Source organism: Balaenoptera ricei, chromosome 14, assembly GCF_028023285.1.
Source record: "Balaenoptera ricei isolate mBalRic1 chromosome 14, mBalRic1.hap2, whole genome shotgun sequence".
In the NCBI taxonomy this organism is placed as follows: Eukaryota; Metazoa; Chordata; class Mammalia; order Artiodactyla; family Balaenopteridae; genus Balaenoptera; species Balaenoptera ricei.
This window is the reverse complement of record NC_082652.1, coordinates 1,200,978-1,215,037: the sequence shown is the minus strand read 5'-3', so window position 1 is coordinate 1,215,037 and position 14,060 is coordinate 1,200,978. Positions and strand designations below refer to the sequence as shown.

Genomic DNA, 14,060 nt, shown 5'->3' with positions numbered 1-14,060 from the left:
AATCTGAGTTGCATTATGCTTGAAAATTTTTTAATTCAGACTATTTCATTTTCTTTATGAGAAGGCCTCTGGTCACATTATACAGATGATTTACTTACTAAAATGGAATTCCTGTTTCTTGCACTGTGTCATGGTAGCAATATCCAGACCCTACTTAACAGAATAAAAGCATTGGAGCTTCTTTAATTAAAATAAAACCTAAGTATCATCTGGTGTAGCTCATGGCCCTTCGTTCTGAGATGGGCTTTTTCCCAGGTAACTTGGACTCTGCTGCTAACAGGCACTTCACTTCAAAGAAAGCTAGTACCAGTGGCCACTGCAAAATGCTCTTGTATGTCAGAGTTAGGGATTTGCAGACATTAAAAACTAATTTATTTTCCTGATTATTGAGTTTATTGTAGAAGTCTGTGTTTAAGCGTTCCGTAGGTGCTATGGCTTTGATTGACCAGAGCTTTTTTCGGGGCTCTGGCACCGCGCAGGCCAGCACATGTCATTCTGAATGTGAAGTACGTGCCTCCGTACCACAGACCCACGGCCTCCCGGGGACGCTGAGTTCGGAGGCGTGTCGGGGCAGCTCGGCGGTGGCGGCAGCACAGCAAGGCCGTTAGTTACCGGGCAGCCTCGACCACGAACAGATTTGACTCCTGGAGCTCTTTTGAGGGAAAGCCTGGTAAAATGTCAAGGTGTCTGACTGACCTCACCTTTGTAATCTGTTACTTAAATCTTAGGAAAGCTCTGGAAACAAAAATCACAACCATTGTATAAGCTGAAAAGCAGTTGTGTCAGAGGAGCCCCAGAGCCGAGGCACGCGTCTCTCCCGGAGCAGGTCATTCCGTGGCTGCGGTGTTTTTCAGGAGTGACTCAGGGTTTCCCCTGTGACACAGAGGGTGGAATGTGATTACAGGCTGATCTTTGCGACAACGGTGTGCGCTGTTGGGGGTTTTACTGTGACTAAAATGATTCCTTGTAGAACTTCTTTAGATGACAAAATCAAAACATCTCTTCTGTATATCGTTTTTGAGTGGGTTGTCATAGAAACAGAACAGAAAGAAATTTCCCGCCCCCCCGCCCAGATTTCTGCTTATTTCAGGTCTCCCCAAAACAGTAATTTCACTGAATAGACAAAAAACTAAAATAAAAGTCCTAAACCCATTGTTAAAGGGCCCTCCGTTAGGACCTTGACCCCGTGGGTGAGGGTCTCGAGTTGGAGTACCGCGTGCTGGTGTCTGTGGGCCATGGTTGCCCTGTGTGGATCACGGCACTGCATGAATAGAATAGTCCTTTTCCAGGCACAGGAAAGGGAGGAAAAAATATTAGACATCTCGTAAACAAATGATTTAGCCAAAATTTTCCTGGGAACGGCATGGTCTGAATCGGATTGAAGGTTCAGGCGTCCTGCCAGCGGGCCTGCAGCCTGTTCTGCACGCCGAGAGGCCATAAGACGAGTGCAAACAAGAGAGATTTCCAGGGGGTCCTCGAACTTCATCACGTTTCCGTTTCTTCCTCTTGCCAGTGTTCAGAACAAGAGGAAACAACTCACTTGAATCTTGTTGCCTTTCCTTACCTAATTTTGACAGAAATACCAGTGAGCGGAACGTTTTTTAGGGAGACCAAATGGGCAAAGGCAAGAGGAAGGAAGAGCAGCAGTAGGCCCGCGTCCGCCAGGAACTGCAGGGAGACCCCGGTGCGCGGGAGCTGGCTACCGCTGAGTGTCTGGACCAGCAGCCCATGGCTCCGGCCTCAGCACGAGTTGTGCCCCACTCAGAAGCTTAGCATTGGTGTGACGAGCGTCTGCCTCTGAGCCCGGATCCAGTTCCGGGTCAGCAGAGTAGGGAGGCGGGGGGCGGGCCTTGAAAGGACAGGCAGGGACCCGCCATGCCCCACGGGCTCAGGCCAGGGCTGGCCTCCGTCTCAGCAGTGGAGGTGCTCCCCTGCCCACCCCACACAGGACTGAAATGCCTGCTTTCCTCTGCCAGGTCCCGGTCCCGGTCCCCTCGGAGACGAGCGCACTCCCCCGAGAGACGGCGGGAGGACAGGAGTGTCCCCACCGCCTACCGAATGAGTAACAGCCCTGGAGTCAGCAGGAAGCGGACCCGGTCCAGGTAGGCGGCGGAGCTTTCGCAGACACGGGACCTGCGCTGGAAAGCGGGGCTCCCACGTCTCCGGCACAGAGCTGTCCGGAACCGGGGAGCAGCCGCTTTGGCCGATCCCGAGTCATCCTGGCAGCGTTTGCACTGCTCTGGAACTCAGAAGCAGAGGGCGCTTGCCTGTGCTGGAGCCCGCCTGTCTTTGCAGCTGGTTGGCCCTGCTGGGAGCTCTTGGGGTCACATTTCCCCCAAGTCTAGCTGCCCCTAGACCCCCACACACAGCTCCTTACCCTGTACATGTCGAGAAGGGAAAGGAGTGGAGGGACGAGTGACAGGGAGAATCCGAAGTTCAGGTCTCAAGTGGATCCCTCCTGCCGCCCAGGTGGCCACGCCTCGGCTGCAGCTCCCAGGGGAAGGCCACAGGGTCCTCGTGGGGTCTGAGAGCAGGGAGAGGGCCCATCCTCTGGCCCCTTGACCGCTAGGAGAGACCTGTCTAGTTGAGGAGAGTGAGAGAGGCTGGTTCCCATGTCACCGTCACCCCCAGTCTGGGCCTTGGACGCTCAGCAAGCCAGGGCCCCTGTCCCTGCTGCCAGGAAGAGAGCTCTGGGGCTGACCTCTGCCACCAGAGGCCCTGGCACCACCACTGACTTGAGACACAGGACCCAAGCCAGGAGCATGGCCGGTGGACCAGTGGGCGTTTCCCTCTCAGCTGAGGGGTGCCATCTGGGGATCATCCAGTCCAGCGTGGGTGATGCCACCTGAATGCTTTATGTCACTTGGCTTCTGTATTTCCATTCTCTCTGAAAACAAGGGCGTCCCGTTTTTTGTGTCCCTGCACTGGAGTTAAGGCGGGCCGCGGCTCTGCTAGGTAGACAAGGAACATTGCCGTCCCGGTGACCGAGACACCCAGAAAAGGGCAAGACGCCATTGTTGCCCATCGTAGTCTCAGACTTCATGACGCCATGCTGCTGAGTGTCAGGACACCCGGGGTTCCAGAACCTTCCAGAGTCTTCCAGAGGACACATCTGCATTTCAGGTGTCCACCATTCTTGGACAAATGAACCCAACCATCACCCAAACCTGCCTCAGAGACGCCCCTCCATCAGCAAACACCCTCAACAGGAGCAGTTCTTTTTTTTTTTTTTTTTTTTAACATCTTTATTGGAGTATAGTTGCTTTACAGTGTTGTGTTAGTTTCTGCTGTATAGCAAAGTGAATCAGCTACATGTATACATGCAGGAGCAGTTCTGAAAGGCATTTCTAACTGAAAAATGTTCCTGCAGTCTGGCTAGTTATGCAATAGTTCCATTAAATGATAAAATGTCATCTCTTTTTCTTAAAACAGAAAAATCAGGAAAGGAGCTGTAAAACTGATATATTTCAGTGAAGGCTTCATGTACAGACTCACTCCGTCTGTTTATAAATTTCATTTTTTGCCTTGGAACTCCCACACTAAGCATACGTGACTGTTGCAGGATAAAATGATGAAAATTGAAGTCCATTTTAAATTTTATTCCTTATGCAAGTAATTGACATTTGAAATTTATCATCACCCTTGGTATATGTAAAGGGCATGGTCTAAAATTAATTTCTTGTAGCCGAAGATCTCTCCTAACAGAAGAGTTCTTGCTTTGCCCTCAAATCAACCTTTGCATTAAAAGAGCCATCACTAGAGAAGATGGTGATTATATTAGGATTCATCAGAGCTTGTGTTATCATCAGAACTTTAATAAGTCAGACAAAAGAAGTTAAGATTCAGCTTACTTGCAGGGCCTGGCTACCCTGCCCTGATAGACGGGATCAAGCCTGTGACCTGACTCAGGGGTCGCGGACAGTGGTGGACTCAGGAGGAGCCCAGTAGAGGTGAACACGTGCACGATTACTGGTCGACTTCCTGGGCTTGATTACAAACCGCGAGTTTCTGTAGGCCAAGAATGTGTTCTGTTGGCAGGCGAGTTGTGTTAACCCAGCAGTCAGGCTGTCCCCTCCGTCCTTCTACTCAGAGTAGCTTCAGGGTCTCTGCTTCAGTGTGGCAGCAGGCAACTAACTCGTCCGCCAAGTCAGGGTCTCTTTAATCCCGTCAGGACACCCCGACTGAGGGGAAAGTGCCTCCTGCCAGATTTGAAGGATTATTTCTACAAGCTGATCACTTGAGTGCTGCTTTCACTGACTTTTTTTTTTTCTATTTTCTTTTTCTTTTTTTTTTTTAACTTAACATTTTTTTAATTAATTAATTTATTTATTATTTTTGACTGCGTTGGGTCTTCGTTGCTGCGCGTGGGCTTTCTCTAGTTGCGGCGAGCGGGGGCTGCTCTTCGTCGCAATGCGTGGGCTTCTCACTGCGGTGGCTTCTCTTGTTGCAGAGCACGGGCTCTAGAGTGCAGGCTCAGTAGCTGTGGCTCGCAGGCTCTAGAGCGCAGGCTCAGCAGCTGTGGTGCACGGGCTTAGTTGTTCCACGGCATGTGGGATCTTCCTGGACCAGGGCTCAAACCCATGTCCTCTGCATTGGCAGGCAGATTCTTAACCACTGCACCACCAGGGAGGTCCCTGACTTCTATTTCTGAAAAAATTTTAACTTACTAGAAAGTTTTTAACTTACTACTTAAAAACACCCATCTGCATGTAACTTGTAGCTTGATTCAGTGTTAACGTTTTGCCACATTTGCTTTCCTTTCTCTCTCCTCCTCTTCCTCCCTCCCTCACACTCTCCTGTGAGTGTATATTTCATGACTTTGACAAGCCCAGATCACCTGTATCATTGAAGGTCCCACACTCTGGATTTGTCTTACTGTGTCCTTTTGGCTGTGTTCATGTTAAGTATTTTTGGCAAGTTGTGTAACTTCCCATTGCATCACACCAGGAGGCACACAAGTGTCCCTTTGTCCCATTGCCAGTGACACTGAGTTTGATCACTTGGTTGTGTCTGCTGTGTAATTGTACCTTTTCCTCTTTGAACTAACAAGTCATCTGTGGGGTGGCACTGGAACAGTGTGAGTGTCCTGTGGCCAGCAGCTTTCTCCTCATTTCTTCTCTAAACACCCCCCTTTGTTTTAGTATCACTGTGGACTTTGGGTTTGGGGATTTGTTTTTTATTTGTTATGCAACAGTCCGTTGCCATTATATTCTATTTGATGGTAACATTGTCTCACGTTTGGCCCCATTGTTCTTTGAGTACTTTGTCACTTTTGGCCCAAGATATTCCAGGCTTAGCTGGTGCTTTCCCTGCCCCAGACCTGGGGTCAGCTGTTTCTCCTAGGAATCCTGGTTCCTTCTAGTGTTTGGAGATCTAGATCTGGGCAGGGTGAATATTTTTAAAAGTAAAATTCATGAAAATGTTTAGCCAAATCATATTACAGTACACTCCAACAGGAAGTTCCAGTTACTTTATGACAGTAAACAGTATGTGATTGGTTCGGGTGGGGGGCAGGGTTTAGCATTGAATTCCTACAGCTCAGCACTCACTGAGCACATCGGCAAACGCTTGTTGAGTGAGTGAATGGGAATATGCTACTGTTTTGTGGTTCTTGTATCATACATGAAGCGTTATTAATTCAGTGTAGATTATGACAATTGAAAGATGCATATCATAATTCCCTAGAGCAACCACTAAAAAAAAAAAGGTTAAAAATCCAATAGAGACTGTTAAAGAGAACCATAAAAATGCTTTATTAATGTAAAAGACAGCAGAAAAGTGGGGAAGAGGAGGAAAAAGAACAAATGGACAGCTAGAAAACAAGAAGATTGTTAACACCATCCATACAAATAATTACATTAAATGTAAGCAGACTAAAAACTCTAGTTAAAAGGCAGAGATTTTAGACTGCATTAAAAAGCAAAACTTAATACTAAGCTGCTTATAAGAGACACTTTAAATATACAAATGGGTTAAGATCTAAAAGATAGAAAAAAGATACACTGCACAATGCTAATAAGAAGAAAGGTTGTGTGGCTGTATTAACAGGAGACCATGCAGACTTGAAAAAGTGGTGCTAGAGATAAAGAAGGCAGTTTCATAATGATGAAGGGGCCAGCTCTTCATGAGGGCATAATGTTTTATATGTGTGCATTGAATAAAAGAGCTTTAAAATACTTGAAACAAAACTGACAGAACTAAAGGGAAAGGCAGGCAGTAGAACACTACAGATGCAGCAAATATGAACAGCACTGTTAACCAGCTAAACGCTACCACCTGCAGTGAAGCATGCACACTCTCGTGACATGCGCGTGGGTCAGTCACCAGGCTAAATCGTTCCCTGTAACACTGAATTAGTCCCAGCACATTCCAAAAGACTCAGATGACACAGAGTATGTTTTCCTACCACATAAAAATCTGTAGAAAGGTATCTGGAAAAGTCCCCAAATACTTGGAAGTTAACACATTTTAAATTACCCATAGGTCAAAGAAGAAATCACAAGAGAAAGCAGAAAATATGTTGAAATGAATGATAATGAAAATGTAACATACTCCTTCTGCAGCTGTACTCAGAAGGAAGTTAGTAGCTTTAAGTGTTTATATTAGAAAAAAAAAGAAAGGTCTAAAAACTAATCTTCTGTCTTAAGCTAGAAAAAGAAGAACAAATTAAACTCAAAGTAAATAGAGTCAAGGAAATAATAAAAGTAAGATCAGAAATCAACAAAACAGAAAACAGACTCACAGAGGAAAACAGTAAAACCAAATGATGGTTCTTTGAAAATGATTTTAAAAAATGATAAATCTTTTTTTAGATTGATCAAGAATGAAGGACCCTATAGACATTAAAAGGATAATAAGGAAATAAATCTCATTCTGGTTAATTTAACAGCATAGGTGAAATGGACAAATTCCTTGAAAGAAACAAACTACCCAAATGGACAGCAGAAGAAATGGAAAATCTAAGTAGCTCCGCATCTGCTAAAGAAACTGAATTTATAATTTAAAACCTTTCCACAAAACTCCAGGCCCAGATGACTTTTATCAGTAGAGTCTAACAAACATTCAAGAAAAAAGGGATAACCAATTTTAAAGACACTTCAAAGGAAATAGAAGAGAGAACACTTCCCAGTTCACCTCATGAGACCGTCCTAAAGCAGATGGACAGTGTGTGCACATCTGTGTGGTGTGGAGTGTGGTGTGTTTTGTTGGGGGGGTGTGGATGTGTGTGCACACGCATGTGTTTATTCATAAACTAATACTCTCAGGAAAATAAGTGCAAAATCCTTAACAAAGTATTAGCTAATTTGAGTCTAGCAATTAACTAAAAGGATAATACATCAGGACCAAATGGGTTTTGTCTCAGAAATGCAAGGTTCTTTAACATTCAAAAACCAGTCATTGTAATTCACGGTATTAACAGAAAAAGTGAAGAAAATCATATGACATCTCAATAGATGCAGAAAAAATATTTGACACAATTCATCACCCATTCATTAAAAAGAAAAAAGGGGGGAAAAAAAAAAACTTGGCAAAGCAGGAATAGAAGGAAACTTTCTCCATCTGGTAAAGGGCATGTTTTTTTTTTTTCCTGGCCACACCCTGTGGCTTGTGGGATCTTAGTTCCCCAACCAGGGATTGAACCCGGGCCCTCAGCAGTGGAAGTGTGGAGTCCTAATCACTGGACCGCCAGGGAATTCCCAAAGGACATCTTTGCAAAACCTACAGCTAGCATCACACTTACTGGTGCCTTCCCCCTGAGATTGGAGACAAGGCCAAGGTGTCTGCTCTGTAATAGAATTCATAGCCTCGACAGTGCGGCAAGAAAAAAGAAATAGAAGGCCTAAAGATTGCAAAGGAGAGCATAAAACTGTGTCTTCTTACATAATCATGTAAAATCTTAAGGAACCTCTAAGTTTATTTCTGTATACTGGCCTAGAAGAACCGAAAAATGAAGTTAAAAACAATACTAATTGGAACAGTATCAAAAAAGCAAAGTACTTATGGATAAATGTAAGGAAATATGTATAAGATCTCTCTACACTGAAAATCACAAAACATTTCAGAGAAAATGTTTAGGAAACCTAAATAAATGGAGGGAAAGTCCATATTCATGGATTGGAAGGCTCCGTATTGTTCAGATGGCTCTTCTCCACAAAATGATCTGCAGATCCAATACAATCCCAATCAAAACTCCCCTAGGCTTCTTGTAGATACTGGCGCGCTGACTAGCGGTCAAAGCAACCTTGAAAACTAAGTTGGAGGACTCTTGCTACCAATTCAAGACTTTACTAGAGAGCTACAGTAATCAGTGTGCACTGTACACCTTAAAAAGGTGAAGAGCCAAAACAGTGCAGTGAGGAAAAGTCCTTTCAGCAAAACTTGATTGAACAACTGGACATCAGAATGGAAGAAAAGTGACCTGTACCCCAGATACCAAGCTTAACTCAAGATGGATCACAGACCTAAACATGAAAACTAGAACCATTCTGTTTTTGAAGAAACAAGGAGAATACATTTATGAGGTGGCAGAGATTCCTGAGGATGTAGAAAATCCCACCGTAAGAGAAAAAAATTATAAATTTGACTTCATTGAAATTAAAAACTTCATTCAAAAGGGACAGTTAAGAAAGTGCATCGGCAGGCCCCAGACGGGGAGAAATATTTGCAATGTGTATCTTTGACAAAGGCCTATGTCAATTCCAAAAAGGCAGCCCAATTAGAAAAGGGGCAGAGGGCTTGAGAGACATTTCATAGAAGAATGTATTTGCGGTCCATTTCTCCATCGGTCTGGAAGGTTGTCGTCATCGAGCTGTCAAGGAGAAGAGCTTCAAGTCCCTTAGCGAGACCTCAGCTGTGCAGTCTCCTGGCCAAGCGTCTGCAGTTTCATGCTGCTGGAGCATTCGGTGTGTCCCCGGGTGTTGCAAGCTGTCTGTAAGCTTGCTGTGGCTGAACCAAGAAGGAAGATGTCTACAGAAGTGATGATTCCGTAGAAAATTTTGAGGAGATGAGGAAGGCTGGTATCTCTTAGAGTGCAAAGTGATTTTGGAATGTAAAGAATCTCTTTGGGTTGAGTTCCACGGTAGTTTGTCACATACTTGTGTTTCGAAACTATGAACTGTGCATATCTGGGCTAAGGAATAGTTTCTCTTGATAAATAAACCACAGATACCTTGGTGGAAAAAAAGAATATATTTAAATAGCCAGTGAAGGTAGCATATGAAAAGGTGCCCAGCTTCCTCAGTCATCTGTCGGGGAAATGCAGAGATTAAAACCACAGTGAGGTGTTCTTTACACTGACAAGAACGGCCGAAAATAAGCAAGATGGGCATGACTAAGTGTTGAAACACTTGGGAAACAGTTTGGTGGTTTCCTACATAGTTAAACGTATACTGCTGCATGGCCTGACCGTGCCAGTCCCAGGTGTTTACTCGCCATAAACATTTGACCACAGACGCAACTTGGTTTGTAATTGCTAAAAACCGGAAACAACCCAAGTGTCTGTTAACAGGAGAAAGCCTCAACCAGTGATGGCAGATTCATACAGTGTAATGCTATCCAGCAGCGAAAAGAAACCCACCTCACGAAGAACCTCAGAAACATCCTGCTGAGCGAAAGAAGCCAGTCACAGAAGACTAATACTGAGTGATGCGATTTATCTGAAGTTTTCATTCATGTGATAGAAATCAGAGCAGTGCGTATCTGTGATGGTGGGGCAGGGGACGCAGATGCCTGACAGCATCAGTGGAAGAACCTTCTGGATGATAGAATTTCCTGGTCGTGACAGGGGTCTGGGTTTCACCATGTCTGCCAGAACTCATCAAATAGCACTTCAGACCTTTGCATTTCGCTGGATATAAAGCACACCTCAATTTAAAAAACAAAAAGATTAGTTAATTCCTTAAGGAAACGCTTAGAAAGTCTTGTCATGAGATCAAGTTGTAGTGAAATTGAACGTGATTTACAGTTCAGGATTGCTCACCTACCTTTAATTAATTCATGTAGGCAGCCATAGGAACTTAGCCGGATTTGGGGCTGAAATCATTTGGGACGTATGTCACGTCCCAAATAAATATTTTATTTATTTCTTTATTTGCTGCTTCCTTTGAAATCCTAGCCATGTGTTTACAGACAAAAAGTCACAAAACATCTGCAGTGTAGGAAGTAGGCCTGTGGTGTGCACTTCACACTTCTGTGTACCCAGCACCTCTTCTTTATGGACCACTTCTCTTGCTCCTGGCCTGCACGTAGGCCAGCGCACCAGGGACACTTCCCACAGCTGAACTGAAGTTGCCCGGCTGCCACCACCCAGGGCCAGCTCCGTGTTGTTGAGGCAGAGCCAGAAAGCCGCGCCCTGCCCGGCGGGAGGGTCAGCTTGCTTCGCTGGCCAGCAGCCTCCTGCACCAGGGGTCCACGGGACCGCCCCAGGGAAGCGCCCCGACGAGTGACAGGCGGGCTGACAGGTGCACTGGTCTTGGGCTGGGTGGGCGTGTAGACAGGCCCTGGGGTGTCTCCAGGCTGGGAAGGGCCCGTGAGCCACCGGAGTCCCGAGGAGCCAGGAGGGGTGTGAGCTGTGCAGGCAGTGACCCAGGACGTGCGTATCGAGAGCAGTGGCGACACGCAGGGGAGGTGACAGCGCCAGGAGCCCGTCGTCCACCCCCCAGCCGCGCTCTGAGGACGAGGGCGCGGGCATCGGGCATCGGGCGGTGTCTCCCGAGGCCCAGTTCCTGTCGGGTCGCCCAGCTGCCCGCGGCCAGGGGTCCACCCTCTCGTGCTTTGCAGCAACACGCAGCCCGGGAGGAAGGGGGGAGCGGCAGAAACTGAGACGGGGGCTGATGAAACCAGCGGTGACCTGTGCCTGCAGAGACTCCAGGAGACGGTCCCAGCAGGAGGGCAGCCTGCAGCTGTGGCGCCCGCGGGTTCTGAAGGGCGGGCAGCGGTGGTCTCAGGAGAAGCGAGGAGGGGCCTGCACCTCAGCGCTTCCACCACCTGCACATTCCCTCTTGCTGGCTGTGCTTCAGGGCCGTGGGGAGGAGGGTCACAGGGCAGGGCGTGGAGCGGAGTGAGACCTGCCTCTGGGCGGGAGGCGGTGGGCCCAGGTGAAGTGCAGTGCGGGCTGCGGGTCTGGAGGGGGAGGAGGAGCTGGGGGGCGTTTCTGACGTGGAATCACGGGCCTTGGCGACTCGGAGGACGTGGGCCGTGGGCAGCGAGGCACGGCCGTGAGGGCCCGTTAGCCTCAGGCCGGAAGGACACGCCAGCGTCTGTGCTCGCAGCGCTCGGTGTTAATGATTTTCCACTTCTGGTTGGAAGTTCCCATTAAGTCAGCGTAAAGGAACAAGCAGTACAAACAGCACTTGGTTACTTATCTTGGGTTATTTTAAATGCAGATAAAGTGCTGATCGTGTTTTAAACCCACAGACACCTGACTTCAGGACTTCTGCCGAGAAGGTGGTCTACGTTTTACTTCTGCACGACTTTTGTTATATCCATCCGTTTCAAGTTAATTAAATGTGTATAGCTTTAAAAAGGAGTCGATGTGTATAGAAGGGTGGGTGAAATTGCCGCATTGTCCCATGGAGAGCACCCAGAACTCCTTCAGAGCCAGCGCTGTGCCTTTGTCTAAAACCGCTTTCCTTCCAGAAGCCCCCATGAGAAGAAGAAGAAGAGGCGCTCACGGTCGCGGACCAAGTCCAAGGCCGGCTCCCAGCCAGCCTCCCCGAGCAAGCAGGCCGCGCGCCGGCACTCGGCCAGCATCTCTCCTGCGGAGAGTCGGGGCTCCAGCCAGGAGCGCTCCAGGTAAGCCCGCCCTGACCTCTGGGCCACGGGGGTCCCCGGGAAGGGGCGGGCTGGCAGACCCCCGGCCCCGGGCCCTGCGCCCCACATCCTCCTGCACGTGTCACTCGGGCTCCAGATGAGGGGAGGGTGGACACTGAGGTGGGTCAGCACCGAGGCCGCCTGGGCAGCGCGGGTCCAGAAGCCGCCTCCGGTGCCCCGGGCCGCCCGCCCCGCGCTCGGGCAGAGGGAACTCTGTGAGCGGGTGCGGGGCGGCCGTGTAGTGTGCCAGCAGCGGTCCCCAAACCAGTGTCTCTCCAGGCTCCCCGCCGATGGTGCCTTGTCCTCACGTGGGCCGTATGGGGTGGGAGCTGGGGAGCCCGCTGTGACCAAAGGAGGGGTCAGGCACTGGACTCCGCAGCGACGGGGGCCCAGGACCCCCATCCACCCATCGCGCCCTCTCAGCCCGAGCAGGCAGGGGTGAACCCGTCACTTCCTGACCGCGCAGGCCGCGGGGATGTCGGCGTCCACACTGATGCTCCCGCGGTCTCCCCGTGCCAGCGCAGGTGACCCCCGTTGCCTGGCTGCCCGTGGTTGTCGGGGGACATTTGCCAGACAGTCCTGTTTCGAAAAGCCGCCCGCCCACACCACCCACCCAGAGCCTGGGCAGGGGTCGGGGGCAGGGGATCAGGTCCTCCATCCCGCCTGTAGACCCCCTGCTTCCGCAAGTGTGCGTTACGGTGCCCGATGCTGGTGGGTGAGCAGCAGAGGCCGCAGCTCACGTGAGGTGGGTCAGAATCTGAGGTGCGGCTTCTTTAAAGGTAAAACGTGACTCAGTACAGGCCCCGACCACCACTTGTGTGTCGTGTCCAGGCCCCCGAAAGTCCTCACGACGCGCCAGAGGCGCCCACTCGGGTTGTGGTCAGACTCAGGGAGTGTGGCGCTAGCTTTCTATGCTTCTGTCCTTTTCTTCATCTCTTTTTTTTTTTTTTTAATGTGTCTTATATAATGTTTCTATGAACATATCTTTGAGTAATGTTGCATTTTATGAAATATTTCAAATGTGTTACATAAAATATAAAAGTGAAATACATATATTTATAATGTTGATTTCTTTTCTAAGGATACCGGAAACAGGTAAAACGGCTTTTTAAAGTATATTTTAAGCCTCTGACCTCTCTCTTTACTTGCGTTAGGGGAGTTTCTCAGGAAAAAGACGGTCAGATCTCCTCAGCAATTGTTTCTTCCGTGCAGAGCAAAATCACTCAGGTAAGGTGGGAGTGGGTCTCTCTTTCCTCCCATCTTCTTCTAAAGGGCCTAGTTTCCACTCCCTGTGTCCCCTCATCTTGTGGGTCCTGACGGGGGGTCCCGGCTGGTCCCCTGGAGGCCGTGGTGTCGGCGTTGCCCGGGGCAGCTGGTCCCTGGGCCCCCCTTTCCGGGCAGCCCCATCTCCTCCTTCCTGGCCAGGCCTGAGCGTCTCCTCCTGGGCCCTGAGCCTGCCTGGGTGTGTCCCCAGCCACCCAGCACGTTGCCCCCAGTTTCCTCGGTCTTCACCCGCTAACACGTTCGCGAGCTACTTCCCTGTGTGGAGCGTCCGCTTCCCGAGTCTTAACGGGAGCCCCAGGGATGCCCTCTGTCTCTCCTCGCACAGGACCTCATGGCCAAAGTAAGAGCGATGCTCGCAGCTTCCAAAAACATGCAGACCAGTGCCTCCTGAGACTCGGCCGTGGGCGACTGGGCCTGGGGCCCCAGGAGCTGGCAGAGCAGAGAGCCCCGTCCTGCAAAGACCATCCCGCTGGGGCTCCTGGACGGTTGGCGGGTTTTGTAAATTAATTTTTGATGACATTTTAGGTTTAAGATTTTTGACCAGCAGTCTCTTACCTGTATATTTGTAAATAATATCCTGTTTCTGTGAAAATGTATTATCAAATAAAATGGGAGGAAAACACCTTTTCTAGCTAGTAACCGTGGGCAGTTTCTTCCTTGTTTGGCTTGTGAGTTCTTTACTGTTTGCCGTCTGTCACTGGCCTCTAACACTTGCTACGTGGGTGTCGCGCGGCGTGGGGACGGCCGTAGGGGTCGCCTGTCCTGCTCCCCGGGCCCTGCACCGGGGCACAAGGCCACAGCCGTTTCAGCCCCCGCAAAGCAGGAGAGGCAGGTGGCCTGGAGGTCCCGCCCCACCCCGCCCCCTGGGCAGGGCGTCGCCGTTTGGGTGGGTTTCTTTCTATGTTTAGCACCAAGATGTCCTCCACGTTCACCCGGCTGGATGGTGCTGAATGAGGCCGTCCCTT

General features: G+C 49.2%; 1 protein-coding gene across 5 annotated transcripts in view; it reads left to right on the top strand.

The window, feature by feature from the left end:
• Positions 1 to 13,734, top strand: part of SFSWAP (splicing factor SWAP) — an 89,520-nt gene extending 75,786 nt beyond the window's left edge. For 2 of the 5 annotated variants that reach the window (XM_059895573.1, XM_059895576.1), the window contains 4 exons: positions 1,977 to 2,102; positions 11,638 to 11,793; positions 12,966 to 13,038; positions 13,421 to 13,734. In XM_059895573.1, coding sequence (XP_059751556.1) covers positions 1,977 to 2,102; positions 11,638 to 11,793; positions 12,966 to 13,038; positions 13,421 to 13,486 — 421 coding nt within the window. In that variant the 3' untranslated portion in view covers positions 13,487 to 13,734. Of the gene's footprint in view, positions 1 to 728; positions 827 to 1,976; positions 2,103 to 11,637; positions 11,794 to 12,965; positions 13,039 to 13,420 lie in introns of those variants that run through there. The other 3 variants (XM_059895574.1, XM_059895575.1, XR_009497381.1) reach the window with 3 other exon arrangements.
• Positions 13,735 to 14,060: the final 326 nt, after the last annotated feature.